The following is a 19,586-nucleotide window of genomic DNA, read 5'->3' on the forward strand; positions in this document are numbered from 1 at the left end:
AAGCAGCAGAGGCACTGGAGAAGACAGTAATTAATCTAACTGCCAGCAGAGGGCGATAGGACATCAGCTTTAGCCAACACTGATCATAAAGCCAGTGCTAAGCTCCGGCCATACTGGGATCTCTGCTCATAGGAGCAGGTCAGAGAAGTCCTCCACCAGCTGCAGTCCTATGTAAGACCACAGCCAGAGATCTATCAATGCGTTGAGTACAGATCTTATAGTACATATGACCTGCAGTCCTATGTATTGGAGTACAGATAATGGCATGGTGATGGACCCCTTAGTTGTGGGGCCCCATAAGAGCTGCTGCCTGCACCCCTGATAATTCGCCCCCAGCTGGATTGATGACCCCCGCATATTGACGACATACGAGGAGTGAAGTCTCCCAAGTGTCGGTGTCTAATGTGTTTCCTTCCATTGAACGTTCTGTTTCCATGGTGACGGCTCAATCACTAAGATGAAGATACCTAGAAGTAAATCAATTGTTAATACATACGGCACCAGCAGGCGGCGCTGCAGCACATCCAGGGTGATACAAGAGTGTTGGGGGTAATGAGGGGTTAAAAATGGTTCTAATGACAAAGGACTGGTCTAGTCTTAAATTCAAGATCTCTGCTTGCGGTCAGTGAATCAGTCCTGGTCATAAGGCTGCAGGTCGACACGGGAGATTTTCCTCAGAGGGCCATAGAGTGGTTACTGTCCGCGGATCTCCTGACACGGCGATTGTTCTCCAGCCGCAACGCTACACGATGGAGGGACTGCAGCAAGTCTTACTGAGACTGCAGAAAACTCCCATCCGGCAGCGGCGTGTAGACGCGGTAAGTGTGGATGAGCCCCCCGGGGAGCTGCTGGGCCCGCTGGTGTGAGTGCAGCCGCGGCGTGTAGACGCAGTAAGTGTGGATGAGCCCCCCGGGGAGCTGCTGGGCCCGCTGGTGTGAGTGCAGCCGCGGCGTGCAGACGCGGTAAGTGTGGATGAGCCCCCCGGGGAGCTGCTGGGCCCGCTGGTGTGAGTGCAGCCGCGGCAAGTGTGGATGAGCCCCCCGGAGAGCTGCTGGGCCCGCTGGTGTGAGTGCAGCCGCGGCGTGTAGACGCAGTAAGTGTGGATGAGCCCCCCGGGGAGCTGCTGGGCCCGCTGGTGTGAGTGCAGCCGCGGCGTGTAGACGCGGTAAGTGTGGATGAGCCCCCCGGGGAGCTGCTGGGCCCGCTGGTGTAAGTGAAGCCGCGGCGCTCCTTTACACGGACAGATTTAATTCAGTCCATGAAATACGCGATTAAACGGACACGAAGCATTTCCTGTAGTCTTTCTTGCGCACAAGCGGCAGGACGGATCTTCTGTGTAAATATAAAACGTGTCGCACTTGCAAGGAAACTCACAGGACTACAAGCCCGATACTGAGCCTCTCGGACGGACATCACGCTCACCAGTGAGCCACGCACGGGCAGACGGGTCTCTGCGCCATTTGCTGCATCTTTGACCACTGGACACTTCATCCTCACTGCAGAGTAACTTCCAGGACGATGGCGCCCAGACTTGTCTGCTCTCGGCGGTGGGATCCGGTGGCACACGATGCGCCTGGCAGCAGGGCGACGCTGTGGGAGGGCAACACGTTCTGACCTGCACCAGAAAGCCTGAGGCTTCAACCTAAAAGGGGCATCCCCAGAACAGCAGCATAGGTAATGGGCACCGAGACCCCCACAGAGCCCGAGAGCGGCGCTGCCCTCCCGCCAAGCTCTACCTCACTGCGGGGACGTAGCAAACTCTCCATAGAGGACTATGAGGAGCCAAGCGGAGGTCAGCAGACCCATAAAAGACACTTTCCCCAAAACTCCACTTTGTTTGTCCCTCGATAGAACATAAGCCAACAGTCCGCGGGACTGAACCCGGATCAATGATGGAGGACCTCATCTAGAGCGCAGCCACCACAGCAAGCAGCAGACCAGTGCAGATACAGCAGAGGTGTGGTACAACATGGGAGCCCGCCTTGTGTAATATATAGACAGCCCACATCTGTTAGGACTACTGCAAAGAGCATTGGCTTCAGTCCTTGTGGTTAGTCAAGACCCCCGAACCCCGTGTCCTAATATATACCCAAACCCTTTACGTACTACCTGCACTTAGACTGCGGCCGCCTGGATGATATGACGGCTCCTGCGGCCCGGACCGCACACACGGCGGCGCATATCATCAAAACAGAACATGTTCAGGCACCCCAGAGGAAACCGTGACTAACAGCCGTGGAAACCATTCCCAAAAAGGGGTGAAGAAAATTAACCCTGAAGGGAAACACAAGACCAAGAGAGTAATCATCCCAGCTGAAGCTTCACATCAATAGGAATTATCTAGTGGCGGCTGTATACATCTGTACGCAGAGAGCTCCCCCTAGTGGTGGCTGTATACATCTGTACGCAGAGAGCTCCCCCTAGTGGTGGCTGTACACATCTGTACACAGAAAGCTCCCCCTAGTGGTGGCTGTATACATCTGTACGTAGAGAGCTCCCCCATTGGTGGCTGTATCCATCTGTACGTAGAGAGCTCCCCCCATTGGTGGCTGTATCCATCTGTACGTAGAGAGCTCCCCCATTGGTGGCTGTATCCATCTGTACGTAGAGAGCTCCCCCTAGTGGTGGCTGTATACATCTGTACGTAGAGAGCTCCCCCTAGTGGTGGCTGTATACATCTGTACGTAGAGAGCTCCCCCTAGTGGTGGCTGTATACATCTGTACGTAGAGAGCTCCCCCTAGTGGTGGCTGTATATTTCTGCATTTAGTGAGCTCCCCCTAGTGGTGGCTGTATATTTCTGCATTTAGTGAGCTCCCCCTAGTGGTGGCTGTATATTTCTGTATGTAGTGAGCTCCCCCTAGTGGTGGCTGTATATATCGGTATACAGTGAGCTCCCCTAGTGGTGGCTGCATACATCGGTATACAGTGAGCTCCCCTAGTGGTGGCTGCATACATCGGTATACAGTGAGCGCCCCCTAGTGGTGGCTGTATGTATCTGTACGTAGAGAGCTCCTCCGACTGATGGCTGTACATATCTGTATGTAGTGAGCTCCCCCTAGTGGTGGCTGTATATATCTGTATGTAATGAGCTCCCCCTAGTGGTGGCTGTATATATCTGTATGTAGTGAGCACCCCCTAGTGGTGGCTGTATACATCTGTACGTAGTGAGCTCCCCCTAGTGGTACCTGTATATATCTGTACATAGTGAGCTCCTCCTAGTGGTAGCTCTACATATCCGTACCTAATGAACTCCTCCTAGTGGTGGCTGTATATATCTGCATGTAGTGAGCTCCCCCTAGTGGTAGCGGTAATTATCTGCATGTAGTGAGCTCCCCCCTAGTGCTGGCTGTATATATCTGTATGTAGTGAGCTCCTCCTAATGGTGGCTGTATATTTCTCTATGTACTGAGCTCTCCCTAGTGGTGGCTGTATATATCTGTATGTAGTGAGCTCCCCCTAGTGGTTGCTGTATATTTCTGTATGTAGTGAGCTCCTCCTAGTGGTGGCTGTATATATCTGTATCTAGTGAGCTCCCCCTAGTGGTTGCTGTATATTTCTGTATGTAGTGAGCTCCTCCTAGTGGTGGCTGTATATTTCTGTATCTAGTGAGCTCCCCCTAGTGGTGGCTGTATATTTCTGTATGTAGTGAGCTCCCCCTAGTGGTGGCTGTATATTTCTGTATGTAGTGAGCTCCCCTAGTGGTGGCTGTATATATATCTGTACGTAGAGAGCTCCCCCTAGTGGTGGCTGTATATTTCTCTATGTACTGAGCTCTCCCTAGTGGTGGCTGTATATATCTGTATGTAGTGAGCTCCCCCTAGTGGTTGCTGTATATTTCTGTATGTAGTGAGCTCCTCCTAGTGGTGGCTGTATATATCTGTATGTAGTGAGCTCCCCCTAGTGGTGGCTGTATATTTCTCTATGTACTGAGCTCTCCCTAGTGGTGGCTGTATATATCTGTATGTAGTGAGCTCCCCCTAGTGGTTGCTGTATATTTCTGTATGTAGTGAGCTCCTCCTAGTGGTGGCTGTATATATCTGTATCTAGTGAGCTCCCCCTAGTGGTTGCTGTATATTTCTGTATGTAGTGAGCTCCTCCTAGTGGTGGCTGTATATTTCTGTATCTAGTGAGCTCCCCCTAGTGGTGGCTGTATATTTCTGTATGTAGTGAGCTCCCCCTAGTGGTGGCTGTATATTTCTGTATGTAGTGAGCTCCCCCTAGTGGTGGCTGTATATTTCTGTATGTAGTGAGCTCCCCTAGTGGTGGCTGTATATATATCTGTACGTAGAGAGCTCCCCCTAGTGGTGGCTGTATATTTCTCTATGTACTGAGCTCTCCCTAGTGGTGGCTGTATATATCTGTATGTAGTGAGCTCCCCCTAGTGGTTGCTGTATATTTCTGTATGTAGTGAGCTCCTCCTAGTGGTGGCTGTATATATCTGTATCTAGTGAGCTCCCCCTAGTGGTGGCTGTATATTTCTGTATCTAGTGAGCTCCCCCTAGTGGTGGCTGTATATTTCTGTATGTAGTGAGCTCCCCCTAGTGGTGGCTGTATATTTCTGTATGTAGTGAGCTCCCCCTAGTGGTGGCTGTATATTTCTGTATGTAGTGAGCTCCCCCTAGTGGTGGCTGTATATTTCTGTATGTAGTGAGCTCCCCCTAGTGGTGGCTGTATATATATCTGTACGTAGAGAGCTCCCCCTAGTGGTGGCTGTATATTTCTCTATGTACTGAGCTCTCCCTAGTGGTGGCTGTATATATCTGTATGTAGTGAGCTCCCCCTAGTGGTTGCTGTATATTTCTGTATGTAGTGAGCTCCTCCTAGTGGTGGCTGTATATATCTGTATCTAGTGAGCTCCCCCTAGTGGTGGCTGTATATTTCTGTATGTAGTGAGCTCCCCCTAGTGGTGGCTGTATATTTCTGTATGTAGTGAGCTCCCCCTAGTGGTGGCTGTATATTTCTGTATGTAGTGAGCTCCCCCTAGTGGTGGCTGTATATTTCTGTATGTAGTGAGCTCCCCTAGTGGTGGCTGTATATATCTGTATGTAGTGAGCTCCCCCTAGTGGTGGCTGTATATATCTGTATGTAGTGAGCTCCCCCTAGTGGTGGCTGTATATTTCTGTATGTAGTGAGCTTCCTTAAATAACCAAACCACCCACGGCCGATATACAGACAGATCTATTTGCAGACTGAGGTTACAGCAGCCATTTGTGTACAGGTCACATAAAACAAACCCAAAAGATAACCAAAGATATGTGCCCCCGCCCCTCCCCCATGGATACAGAAGTAGAGGTTCAGTCTAACTTTTATTGTGGTACACATCGTTTTATCCAGAACAGAAGAGCAGAACTCGCCGCACGTGACACCATCTCACTTTTTTTTACTTTTTTTTCTTTAGTGATAACAGAACGAAAGGGGAGGGGAAAAGAGGGGGGAGGGGCATAGGATACAACCAAAATGTAGTGATGGGGGTGGCGTGGGGGAAGGGGGGTGGGAGCTTTAAAATGATATATATGTCACAAACATGATTTTGCTGAACCCGTTCCTGGGGGTGGAGGTGTCATCGTCTACCGTCGTCCGTTTGGAGAAATGTGAGATACCGGCAAGCACTCTTATAGATGAATGTTAATATGATAGAGGGAGCTGGGACATTCATCAGGGAGGGTTAGATGGAGGGCGCCATAGGGTAGAGTGGTTTATGCTGCGGAGGGCAGGAGGGGGGGGGGGGGGGGGACAGTGATGGTGAATGTCGCAAATAAAAGACTCAACAACATTTGCTCTTCCAGCCTGTGACGCCTCCACCGCTGCTGATATCTACATTCTCACTGTTGGGTTCTTTGACTGGAGTCTGCAAGACAAGGGAGGGAAACGGGCATTACAGGGGGCACAGCAGTCAAAATAGGCAACAGCGGCAAATTGGTGCAGGCATATGGGGCATTAACCTGTACTGATCGGGTATTATACTGCAGAGCTGCACTCACTATTCTGCTGGTGGAGTCACTATATACATACATTACTTATCCTGTACTGATCCTGAGTTACATCCTGTATTATACTCCAGAGCTGCACTCACTATTCTGCTGGTGGAGTCACTGTGTACATACATTACTTATCCTGTATTATACTCCAGAGCTGCACTCACTATTCTGCTGGTGGAGTCACTGTGTACATACATTACTTATCCTGTACTGATCCTGAGTTACATCCTGTATTATACTCCAGAGCTGCACTCACTGTTCTGCTGGAGGAGTCACTGTGTACATACATTACTTATCCTGTACTGCTCCTGAGTTACAGCCTGTATTATACTCCAGAGCTGCACTCACTATTCTGCTGGTGGAGTCACTGTGTACATACATTACTTATCCTGTACTGATCCTGAGTTACATCCTATATTATACTCTAGAGCTGCACTCACTATTCTGCTGGTGGAGTCACTGTATACATATATTACTTATCCTGTACTGCTCCTGAGTTACATCCTACATTATACTCCAGAGCTGCACTCACTATTCTGCTGGTGGAGTCACTGTGTACATACATTACTTATCCTGTACTGATCCTGAGTTACATCCTGTATTATGCTCCAGAGCTGCACTCACTATTCTGCTGGTGGAGTCACTGTGTACATACATTACTTATCCTGTACTGATCCTGAGTTACATCCTGTATTATACCCCAGAGCTGCACTCACTATTCTGCTGGTGGAGTCACTGTGTACATACATTACTTATCCTGTACGGATCCTGAGTTACATCCTGTATTATACTCCAGAGCTGCACTCACTATTCTGCTGGTGGAGTCACTGTGTACATACATTACTTATCCTGTACTGATCCTGAGCTACATCCTGTATCACACTCCAGAGCTGCACTCACTATTCTGCTGGTGGAGTCACTGTGTACATACATTACTTATCCTGTACTGACCCTGAGTTACATCCTGTATTATACCCCAGAGCTGCACTCACTATTCTGCTGGTGGAGTCACTGTGTACATACATTACTTATCCTGTACTGCTCATGAGTTACATCCTGTATAATACTCCAGAGCTGCACTCACTATTCTGCTGGTGGAGTCAAACCCTGGATGGAGCAATTACCTCAGAGGTACAGCAGACCCCTCAGTCATCCAGGACCCCCAGTTCTGTATGCATGGTAGTTATTAAGTCTGCACTGCCCCTTTAAGGACTAACTGTAGAGCCTGCAGCTGCAGCCTGTGTCACTCCCGTCCTTCGTCGACTTCCTGCAACCGCTGCAGCCCGTCTGCCCTCCGTGTTTGTGCGGCTTGAGGTTTACGGCAGCAACGGGGTGATGTGGTGCCCCCAGGGAGCCAGCGGGGGACGGGCAGGCTGCAGCGGCTGGCAGGAGCATAGAAGATTAATGCATTAAAGGGGCAAGGAAAGAGGAATCTTATTCCTCCTGCACACAATCCTTCAGTTCCATGAAGGCAGCCTGCAGTGTAAAGAATGGAGGAGGGCTGTTCTGTGTTATGAACGGATCCTGAATACATTTCCACTGTAGTTTTTTTTATATTTGTGTGTAAAAAGGATGGAACCGACCCGTTATACACAAGCCTGCCAGTAACCATGGCAACCAGGAGGAAACCCTCCCTGCTCTACACTGCAGCTGCATTCACAGAACTGAGAATTCTTTAAAGTCAGCCAAGAAGTGAACGTTCATAGAGTAACCTGAATGTAACCAACAAGGGCGCCGCCTACAGGCTTACATAATGCCCTCGTCCACCATGCTTTACCTTTCGAAGTATGTCTTCTGCTAACGTGAGGAATGCCTTCTCAATGTTTACGTTTGCTTTTGCGCTAGTCTCAAAAAACCTAATTCCGTGTTCTCGAGCGATCTGGGGGAAAAGAAGGCAGACGTTAGGATGGACGGCGAGGTCCCCGCGAGGCGCTCGGGGCATTACTAGAGCCACCTTCAGACTCACCACCTGTGGCGCTGTCCAAGCTGCCATATATTACGTCCCTCCAACCCCATGAGGCTGCAGGAGACGGCGGGCCGGGAAATCCCATCCAGTACAGCCTGCTCCCACAGGACAGTATAAATGCAGCTCTGGATGTGACTGGAGTACATATAGACCCTGCGGCTGCTGCAGTGATGAGGTGAGGCGATGGTGGAAGCATCCGCTGCTGCGCCCGTCTCTGCCCATTCCAGTTCCCAGGACAGCCATGTGCAATACTACATTCCCCCAGTAGTGGCCACCAGCGCGGCGTTAGGTCACCATTAACATTCTTGGCTCTAGCCAAGTGCAGAGTCATAAATGCCGGCTGACACGAGGCCGAGCGCTGGAGGGGCGCCGGCGCAGTATTAATATCCGGGCCCATCGCTGTGGGATTGGGACCACTGAAAAGACAAAAGCTGCGCTGCAGCAGCGTCACTGCAGGAAGGAAGTTAGGATATTTTGAAAGGTGGGAGGTAAAAAAGAAACCTGTAAGGCGCTGCGGAGGGAAGGGGTTAATGCTGCGGCGGCGCTATAGATTTAGAGGAGATGCCGGAGCAGGAGTATGCGGGCGTTCGGCGGAGCCCCGTGCAGCAGCGCACCTCACAGGCGCCATACAATGCCTGCCCTCGGCAGAGATGGCAGGCGCTGCACACAGGACCCCCGTAGGGTGCGTCCGGACCCCTGAGGGGTCACATTCTCACCTGCTCTCCTTTTGCTTTGGGCACCACTCTCTTGTCCTCCATGTCGCACTTGTTTCCTAGCAGCATCCGCTCCACGTCTTCGTTGGCATGCTGGAAGAGTGAAGGGGTTAATGTCACTGACCAATCCGGCGTAAGCTATTCAGAGCGCCATTCTTATTTCCATCCCCGACAGACCCAACGCTTCTCACAGCTGAGGGCTTGTTACAATGTATCCAGTCTAGACCAGCCTCACATCTCTCGTGTTGTTACAATGTATCAGTGCAAACACACCCAGGTGGCACCCGCTCAGGTATGTCCCTGCGGGCCTGCATTCATAGTGACCCCTGCAGTGAGGAGCACGACGGGACATGAGACCCCCACAGATCAGCAAGTTACCCCCCATCCTGTGGATAGGAAAAATGTGCAATTGTGATCCAACCCCTTAGGGGTATGTGACGTTATAAACTAGCCTTAGCCATGGGATTGGGGAGGGTATGACCGCTGGGACCCCCGAAGACCCTTGCATGTGTGCCGGAGCTCCATGGATTTGAATGGGAGCAGTGGAGACTTTAGAGTGCTTGCATGGAGCCCCAGCGTCAGACTGGTGGGGGTCCCCAACTACCAAGTTATGCCCTGTGCTGTGGCGAGGCGATAGCTTTATGACTTGGCACGACCCCTTTAAGTGAAGATGGGTTTCCAGGCTCTGGATGACACAAAGGAAGCAAGCAGAGATCTTGACAACTGAGTATATGAGAGTCCCAGGACGACGAGGTCCTGTGGGATAATAGGGGGAAGCTTGTAGTCCGAGGGTCTCCCAGGCCAGTGTATATATAGCAGTGCTGTGTCACCCCCGCTGGAGGGGGAGGCGGTCACACGGGGCTATTTTGGGACTCAGCAGTGAACCAGATATGGAAGTGCTGACGTTACGGCAGGGCGGCCGGCTCCTCCGTCACCGTGAAGAGCGACGTCAGACTATTAGACTGCAGGAGCAGCGATGTAAAGGAAGCCCTAATTTATGGGGTCTCCTTTGGCCATACACACATGAATGCAGGAGGAATAAGAGGGTTGTGGCCCTTTAAGAGACGCACACCTTCACCTTGAGACATGGAGGAGCCGCAGTGACTCAGGCGCTCATATCTTGTACAGGATGAATCACAGCCTACCGCCCTGACCTGCAGACACCCCCTTCCGCCAGCAGGGCGCAGCAGAGCGGGCTGTCATCCCAGATGATAGGAGGCTGCCGGCGGGCGGTCACTCCCAGGATTAGTCATCGCTCCGAGCATTCCTCATCAGCGCCGATTACACAATCCAACGCAACAAGAAATATCTCAATGTGGCGTTTAGTGCCGAGTTCTGGATCCTCATCTGATGCTGCGCAGCAAGCCGGGACGGGGGCCGCAGCCTGCGGAGGGGGGCGCCGGAGCCACCTACCCCGACCGTAGGATGGGACCGCAGCAACGAGTCATCTACACACCAACCGCAGCAGGAGTTGGGGCTACAGCCATTTGCCATATACCCCCCCAACTACAGCAGGACGGGACGGAAAAAGTAGCAGTGCGCCATAACCCCAGACCGCAGCAGGACGAGAGGGGGCCGCAGCCATGCGCCATAACCCCAGACCACAGCAGGACGAGAGGGGGCCGCAGCCATGCGCCATAACCCCAGACCGCAGCAGGACGGGATGGGGTGCACCTACCCCTGACCATAGGACGGGGCCACAGCAATGAGTCATCTACACCCCAACTGCAGCAGGAGACGGGGCTGCAGCTGTGTGCCCTATAGGCCCCCAACCGCAGAAGGACGAGAAAGGGCTGCAGCCATGCGCCAACTATCCCCCCAACCGCAGCAGGACTTCATCGAACCCCTAACTGCATGGGGCCACAGCTGTGCGTCATCTACTCCTCAACCGCAGCAGGCGGGACAGGGCCACAGCCGTATGTCACCTACCCCTGACCACAGGATGGGGCCACAGCCGTATGTCACCTACCCCTGACCACAGGTTGGGGCCGCAGCCATATGTCACCTACCCCTGACCACAGGTTGGGGCCGCAGCCATATGTCACCTACCCCTGACCACAGGATGGGGCCGCAGCCATGCATCATGTTCTCCTTAACCGCAGCGGGACGAGACGGGACCACAGCCGTGCGCCATCTAACAACCGACTGCAGCGGGATGAGATGGGGCCACAGCCATGCATGTGGGTAGATCCTAGTGCCCGGGTGACTTGCCACTCTACATACCCATGCTGCCACAACCAGGTGTCAATGAGCGCACAGGACTGTTATTCACAAGTATATGCCATGACATTCCTCTGATCCGGCATCCGTGAGGCCCAACAGGCGCCGGATCAGAGGACTGGCCACGTCTGTAACAAACCCTCAGCTGTATTCAGTCTGGAGGCGGTCCGGCCCGCGTCCCCCCTTACCTCATCTATGTTTCTGAGCCACTTGCTGATGTTCTCGAAGCTTTTGGCGTTGGTGATGTCATAGACTAACATGATCCCCATCGCTCCCCGGTAGTACGAGGTGGTGATCGTGTGGAATCGCTCCTGGCCGGCCGTGTCCCTGCGCAAAACACACAACGTTACTACAATGTAAACATACAACATGGCCGCCTCCGCGGTCATCACACTGGAATCTCCCCTTAACCCCTTAATGGCCGGAGTACATAAGCAGCGAGACGTCTCACACGATGGTAAAGGAACTTCTTTTACGAGAAGTTTCCGTCTCTGTTCGCATCCCAAGCAGCGTTCGCAGCTCTCCTGCTACCGAAGTGCAATGCATGATGGGAGCTCAGAAGACAGGTGCTCAAAGCTGCGGCGCTGCCCATTTCCAAGAATACCAGAATTTTGAGGCAGCTTTGGATGTGAATGGAGCAAAAGGTTAGTAAAATTGAGATTTTTAGGAAGCTTTAAAAATGGTTACATTTACACCTAAAATCCCAAGATTAGGAACATTTGGGATGAGAAGAAGCCGATATAAGACATCGTAATGGGAGTTTCAGGGAGGTGCCAACGACCGTCCAACCACTAAGCATGTCCAGAAGGGGGAGCAACTGGCATTAAATACCGTCCCGGGGAGAGGAACAAATACAAAGAAAGTAATAGAAGTTCTCCAATAACCGACACCAAGAGAAACTCCTCGTACAGGTCGGGAAAAAAGGTATCCCACCCAAAAGTCACGTCCTCAAGACCAAAATAGGCCGTGTCCCTAAAGGGTTAAAGGGGACCCTGCGCTATTCTCCTGATCCGCAGGTTCCGGGCTGCACGGCCACAACGTCCTTGTTTCCCAATCTTTACTGTGGACTTCTGATTGGCCGGCACAGATCATGTGACCACCTATAGTGCACTAACATTGTAGGCTGCCCGAAGCATGTAGTCCCAAGGTTGTGGCAGCCAACCAAAAACAAGGCCCAAACCGGAGGGACACGAGCGCAGAAGCGGCAGGTGATATAGTGGGACCGGGCCGCCTTAGTGGGGTATTCCCATCTCCACCCATCATGGTCTACATGAGAAGCCCTCTGTACAGGCCGTAGCCGGGAGGACGGAGCCAGCAGACGGCCGGCAAGCTCTTACCGTATCCTCTAGCGCTGCAGACTTGTTACAATGTATCATCTTAAAGTCAGCATAGGAGATACATTTGTGCTCCACTAACAGTCTGCGAGGAGGACGGGGTCAGGACATGAACACAAGGTCTTCATTCACTGTCAGCAGGCAGTGGTGGGGGCAGCATCAGGTTGTCACAGCAGAGTCCTGGTTACTAGTTAAACACGAGCGCCGCCAGCTACGCCCTGAATATTTACACTGCAGCGACCTGCAATCTGTGCCGCCGGCAGGTGCAGCCATTCAGAGCAGCGCAGCTGCAGGGAAGCATCAATGGGCGGCCAGGAAGTGGCGGATGAATGGGCGCTGTATGTGGCATCTCTGGGGAAGGGGCTGCAGTTATCCTACCAGCACAGCAAAGACCATGGAGAACGGCCTCCGCCACACGCTCAGCAAGGAGGGTCCCCAACAAGGCTGAAACCTGACGGACCCTGAAAGCAAACATGTGGGGTCCAGCGAGTTCAGGCACAGGGGTAACAGGACCCTCTGAGGAGCCCCCGTACACAGCGGCGAGGCTGCAGGTGGGGGTAACCCTGCGATCGGGGACATGCGGGGCTGAAATCTGTTAGTGCAGACGACCACCAGCAGACCGGAGGCAGCCGGAGCATATAGTCGTCAACCGTGACCATTAACGGTCGATTAAGGACGTGGAAAAACTAGCGGCATGTGGGTCAACTTCGGACAAAACTCCTCCCACTTGACCGACGCTGCAATCTGCTGCTTCTTGTACAAGTACAAGCCTGCTGCATGTGGGCTCATAAACCAATGGGAGAAGCGCTGCCGGTGGTTTGTAGACCCTCGCTGGGTAGGTTCACACCATACTGACCAGTATTGGGGGGCACATGATGGAACTGGATGGTATGCCTATTTTTCCCCCCGCTCGAGGGGATTGAGGTCCCGACTTTGGGTCGGCTAGTCATGTCTGCAGACGTTCTGCTCCCCCACACTGCGTGCCGTATGACATGGTGGTCGGCCATGTTGGTGGAGACACGGAGCTGTACCAGAGTATTACCACAGGGGAGGTGATGCCACATTGTCCGGGATGTCTGTGCCCGTTGGTGGTGAGGGTGGCCTTCACTATAACCAATGGGCCTAGTTCTTCCCAGGAGGAACCCCCACCACATCAACAAGACTTCCTCCTAACCTCACTGTTGGGACGATGGAGTCACGTAGAAACCGCTCTCCAGGCAACCATCACACCCAAGAGCGCCATCCGATGGGAAGATGGTGTCCTGTGATTCATCGCACACACTGGATGGTCTCCATCCCCCAATAACATGGCCAACAGTGGGCTCTAGAAGGTCCAGAAGCTGCGATGTCCCCCACTGATTGGTTGGTGGCATCCCCCCAATGCTCACAGACTGCAGGGGGGCCAATACTTCCGTCAGCATTCTGTATTCGGATATTGAAGATGCCACCGGCAGAAATAGGACCTCTTAAAACGAAAGGTTGATTTGCATTATAAGAGGCACATTGGCTGCAGATTGTGCCCCGTGGGACCGCAGCCTGCAGCAGCGTCCTTATACGAAGACCGCCCATCCCAAGAGCCGTAACCCCCCGCACACCAGCGCGGGCGCGCCAGGGCTTCAATATCAGGATCTGATTTAATAAATTGCACATTTGGACGGTCAAACGGTAAATAAGGGCGGCACAGACCCAGAGAGACACGGCAGCTCCTGGCGCTCCGGCCGCGGGCGGCACAGGCCCAGAGAGACACGGCAGCTCCTGGCGCTGCGGCCGCGGGCGGCACAGACCCAGAGAGTCACGGCAGCTCCTGGCGCTCCGGCCGCGGGCGGCACAGGCCCAGAGAGACACGGCAGCTCCTGGCGCTCCGGCCGCGGGCGGCACAGGCCCAGAGAGACACGGCAGCTCCTGGCGCTGCGGCCGCGGGCGGCACAGACCCAGAGAGTCACGGCAGCTCCTGGCGCTCCGGCCGCGGGCGGCACAGGCCCAGAGAGACACGGCAGCTCCTGGCGCTCCGGCCGCGGGCGGCACAGGCCCAGAGAGACACGGCAGCTCCTGGCGCTCCGGCCGCGGGCGGCACAGACCCAGAGAGACACGGCAGCTCCTGGCGCTCCGGCCGCGGGCGGCACAGACCTAGAGAGACACGGCAGCTCCTGGCGCTCCGGCCGCGGGCGGCACAGACCCAGAGACACGGCAGCTCTTGGCGCTCCGGCCGCGGGGCGGCACAGACCCAGAGAGACACGGCAGCTCCTGGCGCTCCAGCCGCGGGCGGCACAGACTCCGAGAGACACGGCAGCTCCTGGCGCTCCTGCCGCGGGCGGCACAGACCCAGAGAGACACGGCAGCTCCTGGCGCTCCGGCCGCGGGCGGCACAGACGCAGAGAGACACGGCAGCTCCTGGCGCTCCGGCCGCGGGCGGCACAGACCCAGAGAGACACGGCAGCTCCTGGCGCTCCGGCCGCGGGCGGCACAGACCCAGAGAGACACGGCAGCTCCTGGCGCTCCGGCCGCGGGCGGCACAGACCCAGAGAGACACGGCAGCTCCTGGCGCTCCGGCCGCGGGCGGCACAGACCCAGAGAGACACGGCAGCTCCTGGCGCTCCGGCCGCGGGCGGCACAGACCCAGAGAGACACGGCAGCTCCTGGCGCTCCGGCCGCGGGCGGCACAGACCCAGAGAGACACGGCAGCTCCTGGCGCTCCGGCCGCGGGCGGCACAGACCCAGAGAGACACGGCAGCTCCTGGCGCTCCGGCCGCGGGCGGCACAGACCCAGAGAGACACGGCAGCTCCTGGCGCTCCGGCCGCGGGCGGCAACAGTCACAGGATCCCGTTTGGTGCCAGAGCGACCAAAGCGGACTGTTCTATTAGCTGTAGTTCCCTGCTGCCCAAGATGATGTCTAGGCTGCCCAAACACACAGATAGTGCCAGGCCCCAACGCACTAGACTTACTCTAGATTGGCCAGCATTAATGACATAAGGAGTGTCAGCCAATCACACGGCGTGCATTAGATAGATAATGGCGACGGCCTTCTTGGCCACCCAAAAACAGGCAGAAAGGAATGACAGCAAAGATCAACTACAGGTAATGTGCCCCCTCCGGCCCAGGTGAACGGGATGGCACACTCACCACAATAGGGGGCAGAGCCATCTGCTTCCACCCTGTACACTGCTTTGGTGCCTGGACAGCCGATCGGTCGGGGCCCCGAGTGGTGGACCTCAGCTGATCAACTACTGATGACCCATCCTGAGGACAGCGTGTCAACAGAAACAGCCCAGAAAACCCCTTTATGTATACATGAACATTACAAGGTAAGGATGCTGACTACCAGCGCCCCCCCCCCCGCCACTCACCAGCGCCCGCACACCCCCCCCGCGCCACTCACTAGCGCCCCCACGCCACTCACCAGCGCCCGCACACCCCCCCGCCACGCCACTCACCAGCGCCCGCACGCCCCCCCGCCACTCACCAGCGCCCCCCCACGCCACTCACCAGCGCCCACACGCGCCCCCCGCCACTCACCAGCGCCCGCACACCCCCCCGCCACTCACCAGCGCCCCCCCACGCCACTCACCAGCGCCCGCACGCCCCCCCGCCACTCACCAGCGCCCCCCCACGCCACTCACCAGCGCCCGCACGCCCCCCCGCCACTCACCAGCGCCCCCCCCACGCCACTCACCAGCGCCCCCCCACGCCACTCACCAGCGCCCGCACGCCCCCCCGCCACTCACCAGCGCCCCCCCCACGCCACTCACCAGCGCCCGCACGCCCCCCCACCAACCAGCGCCCCCCCGCCACTCACCAGCGCCCGCACCCCTCCCCCCCCGCCACTCACCAGCGCCCCCCCACGCCACTCACCAGCGCCCGCACGCCCCCCCGCCACTCACCAGCGCCCGCACGCACCCCCCGCCACTCACCAGCGCCCGCACGCACCCCTCCCCCGCCACTCACCAGCGCCCGCACCCCTCCCCCCCGCCACTCACCAGCGCCCGCACCCCTCCCCCCCCGCCACTCACCAGCGCCCGCACCCCTCCCCCCCCGCCACTCACCAGCGCCCGCACCCCTCCCCCCCGCCACTCACCAGCGCCCGCACCCCTCCCCCCCCGCCACTCACCAGCGCCCGCACCCCTCCCCCCCCCGCCACTCACCAGCGCCCGCACCCCTCCCCCCCCGCCACTCACCAGCGCCCGCACCCCTCCCCCCCCCCGCCACTCACCAGCGCCCGCACCCCTCCCCCCCCCCCGCCACTCACCAGCGCCCGCACCCCTCCCCCCCCCCCCGCCACTCACCAGCGCCCGCACCCCTCCCCCCCCCCCCCCCCCGCCACTCACCAGATCTGTAGTTTGATCTTCTTTCCTTGTAATTCCACAGTTTTGATCTTGAAGTCAATTCCTGAAAGAAATGAAGACGAGAATCAGGAGGGGAGCAGGAATCCCGCCGCTCATCACACAGGGCTGCCGCTCTTAAAGGGATTATGTGGGACATTACCAGGCTGACCTACCCTCGGGGGGAGTCCTCAATAGTTAAATCTGTGGGGTCCGCTGCTGAAGACCCCCAATCTGCTGATAAGGCCAGCTGTCATTCAATCGGTGCTGCGCTACGGACAGCGCTGTCGGCTTCAGTCTCCGCCCACCATGACAGCTGGCCTGGTTATCAGCCGATTGGTGGGGGTCTTCAGCAGCGGACCCACCAGATCAGCTACTGATGACCTATCCTGATGGAAGGTCATGACCGGTAATGACCTATGACCCTCATTCCACAGCACTCCAGCGGTCCATCCTCCACTTTCCAAGCACAGCCCCGTTTACACACGATTATCACTCAAACGATGGCCTATGAGAGATCACTGACGTGTAAACGCTTAACATCCATCATTCAGCCGCGGAGCAGATAACGGGGCCGATCGTTCAGTGTACACAGCAGCCGCAGAGCAGATAACGGGGCCGATCATTTAGTGTACACAGCAGCCGCAGAGCAGATAACGGGGCCGATCGTTCAGTGTACACAGCAGCCGCGGAGCAGATAACGGGACCGATCGTTCAGTGTACACAGCAGCCGCGGAGCAGATAACGGGGCTGATCGTTTAGTGTACACAGCAGCCGCAGAGCAGATAACGGGGCCGATCGTTCAGTGTACACAGCAGCCGCAGAGCAGATAACGGGGCCGATCGTTCAGTGTACACAGCAGCCGCAGAGCAGATAACGGGGCCGATCGTTCAGTGTACACAGCAGCCGCAGAGCAGATAACGGGGCCGATCGTTCAGTGTACACAGCAGCCGCGGAGTAGATAACGGGGCCGATCGTTCAGTGTACACAGCAGCCGCGGAGTAGATAACGGGGCCGATCGTTCAGTGTACACAGCAGCCGCAGAGCAGATAACGGGGCTGATCATTTAGTGTACACAGCAGCCGCGGAGCAGATAACGGGGCCGATCGTTCAGTGTACACAGCAGCCGCAGAGCAGATAACGGGGCTGATCATTTAGTGTACACAGCAGCCGCAGAGCAGATAACGGGGCTGATCATTTAGTGTACACAGCAGCCGCAGAGCAGATAACGGGGCCGATCGTTCAGTGTACACAGCAGCCGCAGAGCAGATAACGGGGCCGATCGTTCAGTGTACACAGCAGCCGCGGAGCAGATAACGGGGCCGATCGTTCAGTGTACACAGCAGCCGCGGAGCAGATAACGGGGCCGATCGTTCAGTGTACACAGCAGCCGCGGAGCAGATAACGGGGCTGATCGTTCAGTGTACACAGCAGCCGCGGAGCAGATAACGGGGCCGATGGTTCAGTGTACACAGCAGCCGCAGAGCAGATAACGGGGCCGATCGTTCAGTGTACACAGCAGCCGCAGAGCAGATAACGGGGCCGATCGTTCAGTGTACACAGCAGCCGCAGAGCAGATAACGGGGCCGATCGTTCAGTGTACACAGCAGCCGCAGAGCAGATAACGGGGCTAATTGTTTAGTGTACACAGCAGCCGTGCAGTAGATAACGGGGCTGACCGTTTAGTGTACACAGCAGCCATGGAGTACCATGTTAAGTCAATGGAGAGGGGTGGGGGAGCGAGGTGTGAAATCTCCTGCAGCCGCTCGCTGTGAGCCAACGGTACCCACTCCTGTGCGGCAGCACCGAGTATCGGGCATCACTTGCCCAACAGTCGTCCCGTGTAAATGGGGCTTAAAGCTGCAGGACTGCCACCAGAGAGCAGTGCATGCGAGCTCAGCGGTCACATGACAAAGCAGGGCGGAGCTAAACTGCTGGCTAGAGGAAACTTTGAAAACAGCTCTGGATGTGACTGGAGAAAAATCACAAGAACTCAAAAGGGATAAAAAGAGACTGAAATCTGCTGAAGACTCGCATCCCCAATCCTCCAGCCCGGCCCCCCGCCCTCGGATCTAGGAAGGGGTCCAACAGAACGTCACCGAGGCCTGAAGAGATGCAGAGTCACTGATGTCTGCCGGGCCGTCGGTCACCATTACAGACCCATCCCCCCACCCCGCAGCGAGCACAACACACACTCAGAGGTAGCAGAGCTGAAGACGCCATGTGCTTCTATAGTGAGGGATGACAGATGAGGACTCGGGTCACCGGCTCTGCTACATCCTCACCACCACAGCTCCCACAATGCACTGCTCCACAGAGGTCCTGGCTTACAGTCCTCTTCATAAATGCTGCAAGTTCTTTGCAGTGGAAAATAACTATGTGAAATCCGTAGCGCCCACTAGAGGTGTCTGGGTGAAGGTGCGCTGACAACTAAGAGGTGAGGGGAGCGCTGCGGTGGCGAACCACAACTCTCAGCGACGGTACGGACTGCGACCCTTGTGCAGATTCTGCAGCATCGCGCTGCGTGTAAACGGCCCCCTTACATAGGACGTCGCCGGATCGAGGGCCGCAATGTAGAACGCCGCTCCTAATCGCTGCCCCACGTAAACATCCAGAGACCCGATGACAAACGAGCGCGCTAATCAACAAACGCTTCTAGTCGGCCGCATCTTCTACCAGTAGGGGCCGCTGATCGCATCTTCTATCAGTAGGTGCCGCTGACCGTACGGATATGCGCCCCGTCGGTAACGCCGTCAGCCAATCACGTACAGTCCAGGCCAACGCTACCTGGAAATGCAGCCCAACAAGACCAACACTGCGGGGAGGGGGTGGGGGGGCTTAAAGGGATTTCTGGGAGCCGACTGCTCAGGACCGATCACTAGTTGACTGATAGCCATCAGCTGATATCAGGGCCACCGGTCAGCGGGGGTGGGGCAGGAAGACGGCCGTTGTCCATATCGCACTGCCACGTGGTAGAGCTGTCAGCTGACTGTCGGGGTCCCAAGCGGTGGACCACCTTCTGCTCAACTCGGGAACTTTAATAGTGCCGACTGATTT

At 55.9% G+C, this 19,586-nt stretch overlaps 1 protein-coding gene across 1 annotated transcript in view; it reads right to left on the reverse strand.

The window, feature by feature from the left end:
* Positions 1 to 5,294: 5,294 nt before the first annotated feature.
* Positions 5,295 to 19,586, reverse strand: part of RAB10 (RAB10, member RAS oncogene family) — a 97,854-nt gene continuing 83,562 nt past the window's right edge. Inside the window, exons 2-6 of the mRNA XM_066594416.1 lie at positions 16,536 to 16,597; positions 11,067 to 11,205; positions 8,662 to 8,751; positions 7,757 to 7,858; positions 5,295 to 5,849 (exon numbers count right to left, since the gene is read on the reverse strand). Of these exons, the coding sequence (XP_066450513.1) occupies positions 5,766 to 5,849; positions 7,757 to 7,858; positions 8,662 to 8,751; positions 11,067 to 11,147 (357 nt within the window). The 5' untranslated portion in view covers positions 11,148 to 11,205; positions 16,536 to 16,597 and the 3' untranslated portion in view covers positions 5,295 to 5,765. The remainder of the gene's footprint in view (positions 5,850 to 7,756; positions 7,859 to 8,661; positions 8,752 to 11,066; positions 11,206 to 16,535; positions 16,598 to 19,586) is intronic.

This window comes from Eleutherodactylus coqui, chromosome 1, assembly GCF_035609145.1.
Source record: "Eleutherodactylus coqui strain aEleCoq1 chromosome 1, aEleCoq1.hap1, whole genome shotgun sequence".
Lineage (NCBI taxonomy): Eukaryota > Metazoa > Chordata > Amphibia > Anura > Eleutherodactylidae > Eleutherodactylus > Eleutherodactylus coqui.